We start from the raw sequence: 14395 nt of genomic DNA, 5'->3' as shown, positions 1-14395 counted from the left end.
ACCAAGAGCCCAGAAACCCCAGCCTCCAGGATGGCTTCCGGTCAAAACAAAGACCAACCTAAGACATGTGAGTCTGTCTAAAACAATCCCTCCAAGGTTGAAACTTTTCACTGAAAAACATAGAAAAATTTTCCGTTGGAAAAAACATGCACCTATAAGGCTATAAATGATTTTACTATTCAGTGGCGGAATCCGGTAGCTAGGAAAACAACTCAATGGAGATAGTCTTTTACACCCAAGCTCCTAAAGGAGAATTTCTGAGGCCCCATGAGGCAGCCTTGGCATGAACTGGGAGGAATGAGGTTCCCAGGCACCCCCCCCCCCCAGCCCACCATTAGAGTAGGACCCGTGGTGAGCAGCCTTGTAGGGCCTGGGGCTGTTTTGGGCCCACGTCTCCTTCAGGTCATTTGAGACATTTAATAAGACAAACATAACCTTCAGGCAGCTCAGGGCCAGTCATTCCTGGAATCCTGGAATTCAGAGGCTTCCAGAATATAAAAGCTGTTCCAAAAGGACAAATATGTTTGCATAGCAGAGGTTAAAAGCAATGTCAAAGGAGGTGCTTGGAAAACAGAAGGGCAGAAACTCTTAACCCTCCTAATTTCCATGCAGCCTTCCATCCATCCGACCAGGTGGCGTGCCTTCTCTACCTGGCCCAGGCGTGCACTGTGGACACGTCCGCCAACCGAGCGCAGCTCTGCTTCCTGGGAGAGGGGTGGGCTCAGCAAACGCTCTGCGGCCGTCCCACGCTTCTTTTTTTGACTAGTTTATCAAGGAAACAATCGGATGAGCCTAACAACCAAGGATGCTCCTGCATCTGCAGCCCTCATTTATTATTTAAAACCGAGAACCAGCAACAGCTACGGCAGCCTACTGGAGTCTCTCTCTCCGTCTCTGTCTCTCTCTCTCATACACACACACACACGCACACACACACGGGAAGGGGACTTACATCACAACTGCAACCTACAGAGGATGATTCAACCCAGTCTTTCTGAATTTTCATGAGGTTACAAATCAAGTTAACTCACGAAACCACAGTGGGTTTCAGTCTCCACCATGCTGGGTACGCATCCCACAGTTTCAGTGGAGAGGAATCCAAATGAGTGCAATTCTTCATCTGAGCCAGGCTCTGATTGGTCAGTAGTAATTTAAATACATCTTTCAGCACATAAAGTGAGACTGACGCACGATGCCTGGTATAAGGTAAAGCACCCTCTCTGTTTTACCTGGCTCTCTCTCCTCCAATAGTATCTTTCCTTCCGGATTTCCATCACTCTAATAGTCTTCAGAAACACCAAGGAGATCATGAGCAAAATTGCAGCTCAAAAAAGCACCCGCGGAAGGTTAGGCATCATGGAGAGAAATGGCTTCAAGTGGCCATCTCGCCATGGCCTGGATCGTCTCCTTTCCAGAACGAACAAGTGTCTGGCTGGCCCCACGGCGGAGGCACCGAGTGCCCGGCTGGACACCATGCACCCATTCTTTCCACCTAGAGGTGGATTTCCAGAGCAGATGAGACAGGGCTGAGGGTTAGCCCCAAGGAACGCCCTTGCCAGAAACATGAACTCCCAACGGGGGCCATCTGAGCTTACCAAGCCTCTTAAAAGTAATTTTTTCAAGGTATAACATAGTCTTTTATTCTTGATTTTTCCAAAGAGTAACACATTCCTTTGAAAGTAACACCTAAACCTGCAAAAGGCAGGGAGCTCAAGTGTGCCGGCAGCTTGGTACCTCAGACACACCAACATGGCGACTCCAGGTGAGGCTTGAAGCAGCCGGGCACGCACGTCTAGTGAGATTTTTTACATGAAGAGGACTCTCCCTCCTTTCACTACTAGCAAAAGCTAGTTTTCCCAGCATCTGAGTTTAAAAGTTTCCTTTTTGTACCATCAACTCCAGCCACCCACCTTGCCCAGGCTCCTTGGTGTTGGAGGGCCATCATCCATCCAACCGGTCAGTTACATCGACTTAAAAATCAAGACTCTCAGCCACCAACGCTACAGACCTCATGTGAGCAAGAGCCATAGTACAGCGGTTTCCAGCCTGCCCTCGTGACACAAGAATGGGCCATGGCTCCTCTTGGGTCTATTCATACAGTCACAACCACAGATCCACGCGTGTCCCCGACATCACGGCAACCATCTTTCTCTTCCGTCTACCTCCTACTTCGAGACCAACGGCCAAGTTACATACATTTCAAGCCTCCAAAGAGGTAAAGCCAAAGTCTCAAAGACAATCCCAACGCACAGTCCTCAGAAAATGGCATCCACCGCGGGTGGAAAAAAACAAGCAACCCCGGCCCACGGCAGCCTCCATGCGTGCTCCCAGATCTGGCCCAATGACCATGCTGCCAGACCACAGACCCCAACCCCACGAGAGTCGGCACTCTCCCCAAGCAGAAAGATATGAACACCGCTGTCCCTACCTCGATCAGGAAGTCCCCAGTCCTCAGTCCGGCTTGCCATGCCACCCCGCCTTCATCCACGGACTCCAGGTACTGCAGGGCTGGGAACGCTGGCGTTGGCGTGAACTCTTCGATGGGCGTATCCGCTGGGAAGACAAGGTATACCTCGTTACAAGCCTGGGAGATGTTTCCAAGTTGGTAGCCCAGGCCTCCCACGGGACCCTGGGAGAAAGCAGGCCCTTGTGTCTCTGTGGGAAGTGGGTGGCCCAGGCCAGCCTTCCCCTGGGAAGGGGCTGACACTCCTGGTCACGGGTCAACACCAGCTCAAGCGACGGAGCCAACTGCATTTTGGTGCCACCAACATCTCTCTTGGCCTCTGCGCTGAAAACACAGGATAACGTGCTCCCCTGTCCATGTCTGTATGTACACGCCTGTCATTTTCTTTAAAAGCATCAGTGACTAAACATTTTCAGTTCTATAAATGGAAAAGTTCCCCCCATAACCACATGGAGCTACAGAAACACCACACTGAACCGCTTGCCAAATTTACATCTACGTAGACTCGCAACCAAGGGAATTCAACTCGGAGCGTGGACGGAACAGAACGCTGACCCAGTGGGTGGCTGCAGATTTGGAATCCGCTTATGAATTCTCTCTCTTGGGAGCCCGGCCCTCTGTGGCCACTCTGCGGCCAGCGTCCACGGGAGGGCTGGGCACCCCCTCCTCAGCAGAGCCAGCGTTGGCTTCTGGGCCCCAGAGCTGCAGAGGGAAACTCTAGGGGAAGAGGTGGACTTTCCTGGGTGGTCATGTGAGGCCGGGGGTGGCAGGTGGGAAGAGGAAGACGGCCTCGGTCGGGGGAGGGGAGACATCACACAGACAGTCATGGACACACACGGGGACAGATGTATCTCTTCTCCCTCCCTCTGGACGAGCTGCTGTCAGGGCAGCCCGAGCCTTGAGCAGGTGGGGCTGCCACCGGGGAAGGAGGCCTCCCGGGCCAGCACAGGTGCGGGACCCCCAGCGTGGCACGGAGGCTCCGAGATCAAACTTGCACATGGTTTCCCCACACACGCGGGGCACAGATGTCTCCTCTCACGGGGAGGTGATGCCATTTTGTTTGATTCTGGAAGGGAAGACCCCAAGTTCAGGGCTGGCGGTGGGTGCACTGCCGTGGAACATGTTCCTGGAGCCCTCACTGCAGGCCACGTGACATGTATGCTGCCGGCTGGGCCACGGCGGAGGGGACCATCTTGCAAAGTCACCTTAGAGGCGGGCACCCCGACGCCTGCCGCACTCGGGGCTGGAGCCCATTCCCAGAACGGGGCAGTTTTGAGGTGCCCGAAACTCGGGACCGGGTAATTCTGGGCGTCTGAGACCAGGAGCTCCGAAGCCAGCCACAATCAGGCTGAACTAAACCATGAAACATAGATGAAACCCATGAATTTAAAAAAAAAAAAAAGAATGGGGGGAGGGAGGGAGGGAGGGACGGGGGGGGGGAGAGAGAGAGAGAGAGCAATATTGTGTACAGAAAATTAAAAATATTCCTAAAGGAAGCCCCGATGTTTTAACAGGCAGAATGTTAAAGAACATGGTTGTCTAGCAACCGAGTACCCCCAGGAAAAGGGCTTCTTTTTGAGCTGGGGAACATTTTTTCTACAGGCGTGCACACACACACACACACACACACACACACATGTGGATGTATCTAGGCTGGGAGCCGCGCTCTTACCTTTCGCCCCGCGGAGCACAAATCCGAAGCCCTCATTGTCTTTCTTCTGCAGGACCACGGTCTTCTCCTCGATGATGCAGTCACTGTAGAGAGAATTCCGGGGATAGCGCCCATTACTGTAGCCCGTCACCATCACCGTGGCCGAACCTCCACCGGGGACGTTCATCATCATAGCCAATTAATCACCCCAGCTCGCCGGATCCAGGCAGCATGGAGGCAACCGAGCCGGGTGCAGGAGGAGCGAAGGCAGCTGGGGGGCAGGCTAACGGGATAGGCGGGCTCGGAGGGGGGGGCCGGGCAGAGGCAGAGCGGGAGCGAGCAGGAGGCAGGAGTCATACATGGTGATGGCAGCGCGGGCTGGCTCTGGGCACCGGAAAGCAGAGAAAGTAAGTGGCCCGCGGGCACGTTGGAGGCCGCGCGTTACGGAGCCCGGGCCGGAGACAGCATCCAGGGCAGCGCACGGAAATCAGCCGGAGCAGACAGGAGGCAGCAGGCTTTTTTTTTTTTTTTTTTTTCTTCTTCTCGAAGGGCTTTAAAAAAACATCACATTCTTTGTGCTCCCCGCAGCCGCAGGCACCCGGAGACGCGGCGACCCCTCCCTCCGCTCCGGGGGAACGCGGGCCCCCCTCGGTCTTCCGCGGAGCCCACAATGCCACCGGCGGCGGCGGCGGCGGCCGGGCGTCATCCCGCACGGAGAAACCGCAGGCTGGCGGAGGGGGCGGCTGGCGGGCGGGGGCAGGTCACTCCAGTGACACGGCAGCCACTGACAACCCGGAGGGTGGCGTGCCGTGGGGATGGGGAGAAAGGGGGCTGCAGGCTCCCCCCTTGGAGAGACAGTCTAAAGCCACACCAGCTGCCTCTTGGCACAGAATTTTTTTTTTTTTTTTAAAGGAAAGAAAACCCAAAGCTCCAACTTTGCTTCGGTGGCCAAAGCCGCCCACCATCCAGAGTATGGGCGCGTCGCCACGTGATCAGCCGCCCGCGGCACCGGGTGCAGGACCGAGGTGGACTTCCCGGCACCCCGCCCACCTTCCGGGGGCTGCATCCCTCCAGGATTCCCTGCTGCCCCGGAAGTAAGTCGGAGGGGGCGGGGAGCGCCGCTGCAGGGGAGGGGGAGGGGAGGGGCAGGAGGCAGCCCGGAGACGCTTTCTCCAGGGTCCTAAGGGGCTGGCGTGGGAGGGCAGGGTGAGGAGGAAGGGCCCCGGCGGGCGGGCCCCCAAGAATTCCGCAGGCCTCTGTCCTGGAGGGGGAGGCCTGGGGATGCAGACGGCGAACGGTGGGACGGGCTCGAAGTCCCAGACGACTGAAGGTCAGCTTTGCCCAGCCCTGGATTCGCCACCTGCAGGAAGCACGTGGCTCCCGCTTGCAGCCAACTGGGAGCAGCACCGCAACCCAGGTAGGGTGGCCCGGGAGGAGGAGGGCCGGGGAGCTTGGACAGCGCGATGCGCAGCAGCTGAGAACATCGCACAGCACGGACGAGGCGGGGCAGCTTCCGAGAGGTGGGGGACGCAGCCGGAGGACACACAGGTGTCCCGGGCCACTGCTGAGCCCTCCACCCCTGCATGAGGTGCCGCACAAAGGAACTCGTGGGCGTGACCCTGCCTTCCAGGAAAGCACTGAGGGACACACACCTTGACAACAGGCAGACCACACAATCCAGGATGGCCGGTCCAGGGTAGTCTCCGAACCTGGGCCGGGGTTCAGTCCCTGGGCACGCACTCAGCCTGCCAGGTACAGGGAGCCCCAGGTCTGGAGCTCAGCCCCCATGGCCCAGCAGCCGAGGGCTGAAGCCTGGCCAGGGGTCTAGGCCTGGGAGTCCGTAGGCAGGTCACATGCTGGCCGGGCCTTCAGTCGGTGACCGAGCTCTCTGAACCTGTTTCCCCTCACATCACAGCGTGGTGAGAACAAGCCACGGGCCTCCTGAGATTCCAGTGAGGTCAGATGGGGCGATACCCACAGTTTGCGGTGAAACCAAAGAGCCCCAGGGAGCCATTGCTTTAACTGCCGCCATCGGGAACCAGCTGGCCGGGAGCCAGGACCCGGGAACCACAGGAGCGGAAGGGGAGGGGCTGGGTGGGCGGGGCCCTGGGGTGAGCGGACCCTCCACCAGGCCTGTCCACCTTTCCATCCCATGCCTTCCCCGACCAGAATGCAGACACAACTGTCTCCCCACCACCCCTTCTCCCCACCTCTGAACTTCTCAAGCCTGAGGGCGCCCTGGCCGGGCAGGTGCAAACCCGCCACCTGCTCCTCCTGCTTCTCCAGCGAGAGGCCTCCAAGGGCCCGGCTGCTGAAGCCACACCTTTTGCTCCTGCACGTCCCCCTGCAGGAGGGGCCCCTTGAAACTCTGGAAAGATGATGCCTGCCCCCGTGGGGACACATGTGGCCCCCGACGCCTGCCCCTGCCCAGCTCCAAGGTGACCCTGTCCTGCTCTCCCCTCTCGTGGCCTCAGCGTGGGCCGGCTCCGCCCACCTGGCAGGCAAGCCTGACACCTTCAGCTGGACCCTCCAGCTGTCCCCCAGGCCGGGGAACCTGTTAGGGGCAGTGTGGCTGGCCGGCCACTGGTTGACTCCCTCCCTACTGACCGTGGTGGGTGAGGGAAGGCATTAGCGTCACGCAGAGCTCAGCTCAGATCCTGGCTTTGCTCTGGCCCCGAGGTCACTCTGACCTTCAGAGCCTCAGGGTCCCGCTCTGCAGAACGGGAATAATAGCAAGGCACGCCTTGAGGACCTCAGCAGGAGTTAGCAAAGCAATCCATCGGAGCCCAGGTACGCAGCACGTGTTAAGAACAGAAACCGTCCCGAGCGGGGTCATCGTTTGCATGTGCCGACCCCCTCCTCCTCCTGTAAGGACCCCTCCCAGGCTAATGGCAGAGCCCCTCTCCTGAGTCCCCTCTTAAGCCTCTTGGCGGTTCCTGACTTGTTGAAGAACTTCCTGACTTGCTCATGGCTGCCTGTCTTGTCCCTGTGCCGTGTGGCTACGTCATCCTGCTCACTGAGAAAACGCCTGACTCCTTAGTCTCTGATCTGAAGAAAGGCAGCTTGAACTCCCCTCTTCTGCATTAGTTCAGTATCTCAACAGCCCCCGGTCCCCTGCCCATCATGACCCCATCTCACCTTCATTCACAGACAGACCTGGGTTTGAATCCCAACCTGGGCATTCACCAGCTTAGCTTCTCGGAGCCTCAGTTTCCCTATCTGCAGTGTGGGAGCAGTAATTCCTGCCTCGCAGGGGCTCTGAGGAGCAAGCGAGGGCAGTACCCCTGCCCTCACAACAGGGGAAGGTGCCCTTGTCGGCATCCCCATGTGCCGAACTCCCCAGGAGACAGTGACCTCTTCCTGGGGTTACCCAGCACGGGGCCACGTGAAATGGAGCAAAATGGGCATGAACGCAGGCGTGCAAAACAGGGGTGGCGGTGGCAGTGGCCGAAGGAAGACCGCAGGGTTTCGAGTGAAGAGGTCTCCGGGACGGTCCCCAGAGGGCAGCTGGCTCCGCCCAGGACGGGAAAGGCAGTTCCGGGCTGTTAGAAACCTACAATCTGGGTAGCAGTCCTTGAAAAGCGATGGGAAACTCCAACACAAGAGTCATTCCCTTAAAACAGGAGCAAACGTCCAGTTTTGTCCGAATGGCCCGACCACCCGCATGGGATCAGAATGGGAAATCCCACAGTCCAGACCTCAGGGCGGGTCCTTCCCCAGGTGAGAATCTCCCAAGGGGCTCTTTTGGCTGCTTTATGAACCTAAAAACCGTCTCAGGATGGCAGCCGCGGCATCCGGAAGACGTGGCTTCTGTGTGCTGCCGCCAGAGATGCGCCGAAGCCCCGAGAACCAGAGGCCGCCTGAACCTCTGCTCCAGGCCAACCGTGGTCCCGCCCAAGCAGATCTGCCCTCCAGATGCAGCCCCAATGCACGAGATCTGACTTCACTGGGGCAGGACCTCGGCACCTGCACGGTCCCCATGCTGCACCCCCTGCTGTGCACGCAGAAGCCACCACCACCTGGTCCCTGGGGACGGGGCCTAGGGACGCAGACAGCCCAACCCAAAAGTGATCACGCCCACCCTGCTTTGCATCTTCCCCCTGCCTTGGACCCCGATCACAGCCCAGCCTCACGGCCGAGTCTCCTCCATTTGCTCAGTTTCACTCCCCTGAAATGCCCTCAACTTGGCCTTATAATTTACCCACGTCCTCGTAGTACCTCACTGCCTCTGTTCCACGTTCCCTTTGCCGGCCACGTCCACCCAAGCCCTCCTGACAAGGGGCCGTCACATAATCTCTCCACGGGGGTTCCCTCCAGCCTTGCCCCAGCCTCTGATGGGGCCCTTCGCACCTTCAAAGCCATCACCTGTGGCCTCCTTGGGAGCAAACATCATGCCCCTTTCTCTCTGAATCTCCCTACATGGCATAACATCTACTCCTGGTAAGATTCTAACTGTGTGTGTTAATGAAAAAAAAATGTAATCCCGTTGTGCTCTCTTCAAATGTGTTTTCTGAAAAGGGCAGGAGAGCACTTTAACGTACCCCAAACGTACCCTCCTTTGGCAGTTTCTTCTAACAGGAGCTGTGGAAGGTAAAGGGGGTGGGCATTCAGCCCAGCCAAGTACAGTTGCGCAGGTTGTGCACAGTACAACTACGGAGAATACCATTATATCATGGCCATCATAGACCCATATGTTTATTGCGGTGATTTTGGCTCAGCTGGAAGTAAAGGGCCTCGAGGAAGGGGCAGGCACCTTTATCGAGTTCATGCAAAGACGGAGTACAGGCTTTTGGCTGCCTTGGGGAATGTAAGAGATGTCCATAGATGCCCGTCTACCTGGGGGCTGGGCTGCCGTGGAATCAGGAGGTATCCATATAGAACCACATCAACACTGGGAGACACAACCCCATGTTGTAAGTCTCCTGGGAGCCACACGGTAGAGACCGTGCAAGGTTTCCATCTTTTCACTCCCTAATAGCCCCATGCACACGGCAGGAAAGAGTGTGCTGAATAGACATGGAGCAAGGCAGGCGTATGGTGGGAAATCGGTTGGCTGCAGAGAGGGCCTCAGAGTCCCTGCCCCACCGGCAGGCCTGAAGACACTCCTGGTGCTTGCCTGGCCAGACCGCAGGTGGCCAGGCCTCAAGTGGCCTTAACTGTGGCCCCATGATGGGCCTACAGAGAAGGCTGCACTTTGCTTGGGTCCAGAAGGTAGCAGGTCCCAGCGATGACAATTGGCATTTAGGATTTGTCAGTCACTGAACAAGCTCCCTTGGCAGTGGTGTCTGATCCTGGAGGAGCTGTAAACCTGAAGCCACAGGAAGCCGGGCCCAGGCAGCCGAGATACAAGAGCAGGTGGGGCCCTGGGGTGGCTCTGTCTGCCCTGTCTCACGTGGGAAGGCTCATTGCAGGCATTTTAATTTTGAACACAAGGACTGTTGGGGTAGACCAGATGGCCTCAGCCGGGCTCTCAGGATCCCAGCTGGGATGTGACCCTGACAAGTCAAACAGCTCCATTTCTTCCCTGCTCCACTGGGATTGGGTTTTGGCCTAGGACTAAAGTTTAGAAGCAACTGGGGCCAATGGTTAAGCTACTACTTTAATTCATAAATTAATGCAGCCTTTCCTTACTGAATACCTTACTTCACCTGAAGTGTCAGGTGATGGAATGGATATTGGGCATTTTTGGAGGGAACAAACCAGACCCAGTCTGGCCCTTGTGGACATGTCAGGGGTAGTGGGTTGAATGTGGATCCCGAAATTATGTTCAAGTCCAACCCCCCATATCTGTGAATGTGACCTTATTTGGGAATGAAGTCTTTGCAGATGTGATTAGTTAAGGCGCTCAAGAAGAGATCGTCCTGGATTTAGTGAGGGCCCTAAAACCAATGACTTGGTCCTTAGAAGAGAAAAGAGGGGGAGATTTGAGACAGAGGCTCAGGGGAGAGAAGGCCGTGCGAGTGAAGACAGGCAGAGACAGGAGGGGTGCCGCCACAAGCCGAGAAGCAACGAGATCTCTGGCAAGCACCAGAAGCTGGAAGATGGAAGGGAAGATCCTCCCCCGAGCCTTTGGAGGGAGCGCTGCCCTGCCGACACCTTGATCTCAGACTTCTGGCTCCAGAACTGGGGGAGGATACATTTCTGCTGTTTGCAGCCACTCACTCTGTGGTCATTTGTTACAGTAGCACCAGGAAACTCATACACCTGGCAGGTGGGAAGATAAATATGAATCCAACCATCACACAAATGTGTAGGATATAGTGCTGTGTGAACTAGAAGGGGGCTGGAGGGCTTCCTGTAGGAGGAGGACCAATGCATGAATAGGAGTGAGTGGGTTGAGAGGCTGGAGAGGGAAAGAGGGAGAGGAGAACATTCCAGACAGAGGTGGAACCACAGGAATAAAGGTTCTGAGGCCCACCTGGGAGGCAGGAGGGGCTGATCACACCAGGCTGTGGGTGTGGGCCACCTGCACACCAAGAGCAAGGCCCAGGGGTGGCAAGAGGCTGGAATGCAGCTTCAGGCAGGCCCAGGACAGCCCATGCTTCCCCCTGGTATCACCCGGAAGGCCAAAACGATAGAAAGCAGCTGATCTTCTACTTTCCCCACTAGCCTTTTCCCGGCCAGGCCTGAATCCCGCTGGGATGACCCAAGGCTGACTTAAGCATGTGGCAGAAACTCCGTCCCACAGCCATGTTTCCTGCTCAACAATTCACGCAGGGAGGTCTGCTGTTGCTGGTGTAACCGCTCTTCCCAGGCACCAGAATGAGATGCTGGCCAGAGATGCTGCAGGTCATCAGGCCGGCCCGGCCCCGTGGCAGGAGAGGATGTCAGATGAGGCACAAACGCGGGTGCAGGAGGGGCACACACGCTGGACGCGGTGCCTTGGTCAGAAGCGCTGATCCCCTTCAGCCTTGCGGAAGGGGCGGTGTGGACTGCCAGGCCCAGGCAGCAGGGCTCTTTCAGCAGCTGGGCCCTACAACCCAGCCCCCAGCTGCCTCAAAGCTTTGGGGACCCCACAAACATGTTTGCAAGCTGGAAAAGAAAATCCACTGGCTCCAAAATCCAAACAGCAAACAACATGGAAATTAGCCTGTGTTTAATTAAGTGTCTCTGAAATTGAACATGGGGTCAACTTCATTACTGGCTAAATTTTGTAACCATCACGCACCCTTGCATGTGAAAACTACCTGCAAGTCAGATTTTCTCACTTGGAGACACTTCGTGGGTATGTGGCTCAAGGCAAAGAAATCACAGAAGCCGCTGGGGGTCTTCCTGCACTGAGCTACTCACAGGCAAATGGGTCCAAAGGCAGAATTACCAAAATCATTTCAGAACGATTGTGTGTGTGGTGAGAAGGTATGTTGAATGTGGGCTGTGGGCGTGATGAACACAGCTGATGAGATCTGGGCTGGGGCGGCCGGAACTCAGGGTGCAGGGCCCCAGGGGGGTCTTTCTAGAGCAGCGGAGGCCACGTGGGCAGCCTGGGGACAGCCGGGGAAGATCCTGGAGGAGAGGCCGGCACGTGTATCACCTCTGAAAGCTCCTCCCAGAGCACTTGTTGGGGGGACCTCGCCTTCTCCAGGGCAGGGAAACGGAGCCCCAGAGAAGCCGCGTCTGCATCACTCCCCGTGGAAACGCATTTCGGTGACAGAGCCCGATGGAGGTGGGAACTGGGACACTGTTAGAAAGCGGGGCCTATAGGGACCGGGAATGGCAGTGGCTGTCCTAGAAATTTCCGGGCTCTGCCCATCAGGATGAGGCTACACAGAGAGCCCGTCAGCTCTTCCAAGGGGGATGCCAGGGGCCTCAACAGGTGTCCCAGCTGGGCAGAGATGCCAGTCGCGGGCAGGCAGCCCAGCTCACCACGGCGGCGGTGCTGGTTGCGGAGTGGCACAGGGGGCCGCCCTACAGAGGGCAGGGCCAGGTCTGGTCCTTGGGAAGGGCTGGTGGGTCATGAGCGAGCAGGAGGGGTTCCCCGAGTCACCTGTCACTCGCCGCCAACACTCTCAGCTCGCAGCCACACACGCTGCTCCCTGAATCCTGCTTCCTGCATCCCGGTCAGGGGAACATTTGGTGTTGCCCTCTCGCCCTCCCCACCCCTTACGAGCAGGAGGCAGCCCTAACTCCCAGGGGATGGGAAGCCCATGCCATCTTGGTGCTCAGGGAGGCGGGCTGTGCGAGGCTGCTCTGTGTCACGCGCGGGAGATGACGAATGTGGCCGATTCATTCACCAGTGACACGGCTCCTGGCTCCTGGGGGCCTTGCCCGTGAAGCGGCATCATCTCTATCTCACGGGTGAGGATGACGGGCTGTCCCCACGGAGCCCACCCACCCAATCCGTGGAGATGCGCTCTTACGGGAGCCGTTTCTCCAACAGGCGATTCTGAACACGCCCCGCCTGCCATGATCACGGCATCTCCCTCTTCATCACTAACATGATAAACAATTACAAGTTTTTCCCAATAGAAGCAATAATGTGCAAAGAACTTGATTCAAATTAAATTGTCTCATGACTTTGTAATAAATCACCCCAAAGCATTCCCTAAGCACAACCAGGCTGTGTTACCTGCCAAGAATGGAGAAGACAAAGACACAGCTTAAATGCCTTCAGAATAATGACAGGAGGTGATCATCGCTCCCCGAGGAGATGAATGGAAATGTGATTGAAAAGGGAAACCAGCCACTTAGGAAGCTGAAAGACCCGGGTGGGGGGGGGGGTCCCGGTTTCACCAAACCAGCTCTGTGACCTTGGATGTCAAAATATGGATGTCAACCGCAGCCTTGAAACATCACAATGAGATAAGAAATGGGGTAAATAAAAAAGAAATTAGGAGTTTGGGACTAACAGATACACACTATTATATATAAAATAGATAACCAACAAGGACCTACTGTATAGCACAGGCAACTACATTCAATATCTTGTAATAACCTATAATGGAAAAGAATTTGAAAAAGTATATATATATATATATATATATATATATATATATATATATAACTGTATCACTTTGCTGTATGCCTGAAACTAACACAACATTGTAAATCAACTATACTCCAATAAAAAAAAAAAAGAAAGTCCACAGCACAGGGTGTGACATACAGCAGAGGGTGGCAGACTTAATCAGTTAGTGAGAATGTACCTTATGCGTTCATTCTGAAAACGTTAAACGTAAACTGAAATATTTGTACGTGCTCCCTACGTAAAAGAATCTCCTGGTGACATCAGCAGAGCACCCCCAAGGCTTCCTTCCTTATAAAGGTACAGGCAGACCTTGCAGATATTGGGGGTTCAGTTCCAGATCACGGAAATAAAGGGAATATGGAAACAGAGTGAGTCACATGAGTTTTCTGGTTTCCCAGTGCATATAAAAGTGATGTTTACACTACACTGCAGTCTATTAAGTGTGTAAAAGCATTATGTCTGCAAAAATAATGTACATAGGTTAATTAAAAAACACTTTATGGGGCTTCCCTGGTGGTGCAGTGGTTGAGAATCTGCCTGCCAGTGCAGGACACACGGGTTCGAGCCCTGGTCTGGGAAGATCCCACATGCCGCGGAGCAACTGGGCCCATGAGCCACAATTACTGAGCCTGCGCGTCTGGAGCCTCTGCTCCGCAACAAGAGAGGCCACGACAGTGAGAGGCCCGCGCACCGCGATGAAGAGTGGCCCTCGCTTGCCACAACTAGAGAAAGCCCTCGCACAGAAACGAAGACCCAACACAGCCAAAAATAAATAAATAAATAAACAAAGTAAACAATGCGTTAAAAAAAAAACAAACACTTTATGGCTGGGCTTCCCTGGTGGCGCAGTGGTTAAGAATCCGCCTGCCAATGCAGGGGACACGGATTTGATTCCTGGTCTGGGAAGATCCCACATGCCACGGAGCAACTAAGCCCGTGCGCCACAACTACTGAGCCCGCGTGCCTAGAGCCCGTGCTCCATAACAAGAGAAGCCACCGCAATGAGAAGCCCACACACCGCAGCGAAGAGTAGCCCCCGCTCGCTGCCACTAGAGAAAGCCCACGTGCAGCAACAAAGACCCCACACAGCCAAAAAAATAAAAATAAAAAAATAGAAAACAAAAAAAATACTTTATGGCTAAGAAATGTTAACCATCATCTGAACCTTTAGTGAGATGTAGTCTTTTTGCAACAGTAACATGAAAGATCATTGATCACAGATCACCGTAGCAAATATAATAACAATGAAAACGTTTGAAATGTTGTGAGAATTACCAAAATGTGACGCAGAGACGCCAAGTGAGCCGATGTTGGA

General features: G+C 55.4%; 1 protein-coding gene across 5 annotated transcripts in view; it reads right to left on the bottom strand.

Annotated features, from left to right (window-relative positions):
- The window catches only part of SHANK2 (SH3 and multiple ankyrin repeat domains 2), a 473760-nt gene that overhangs the window by 73843 nt on the left and 385522 nt on the right, over window positions 1-14395 (bottom strand). For all 5 annotated transcript variants that reach the window (XM_057553698.1, XM_057553701.1, XM_057553700.1 and 2 more), the window contains 2 exons: window positions 4137-4219; window positions 2429-2553 (listed from right to left, as the gene is read on the bottom strand). In XM_057553698.1, coding sequence (XP_057409681.1) covers window positions 2429-2553; window positions 4137-4219 — 208 coding nt within the window. The remainder of the gene's footprint in view (window positions 1-2428; window positions 2554-4136; window positions 4220-14395) is intronic.

The sequence above is a fragment of the Balaenoptera acutorostrata genome, chromosome 9, assembly GCF_949987535.1.
Source record: "Balaenoptera acutorostrata chromosome 9, mBalAcu1.1, whole genome shotgun sequence".
In the NCBI taxonomy this organism is placed as follows: Eukaryota; Metazoa; Chordata; class Mammalia; order Artiodactyla; family Balaenopteridae; genus Balaenoptera; species Balaenoptera acutorostrata.
Note: the sequence above shows the minus strand (reverse complement) of the source record. Positions and strands in the feature narration are given on the sequence as shown.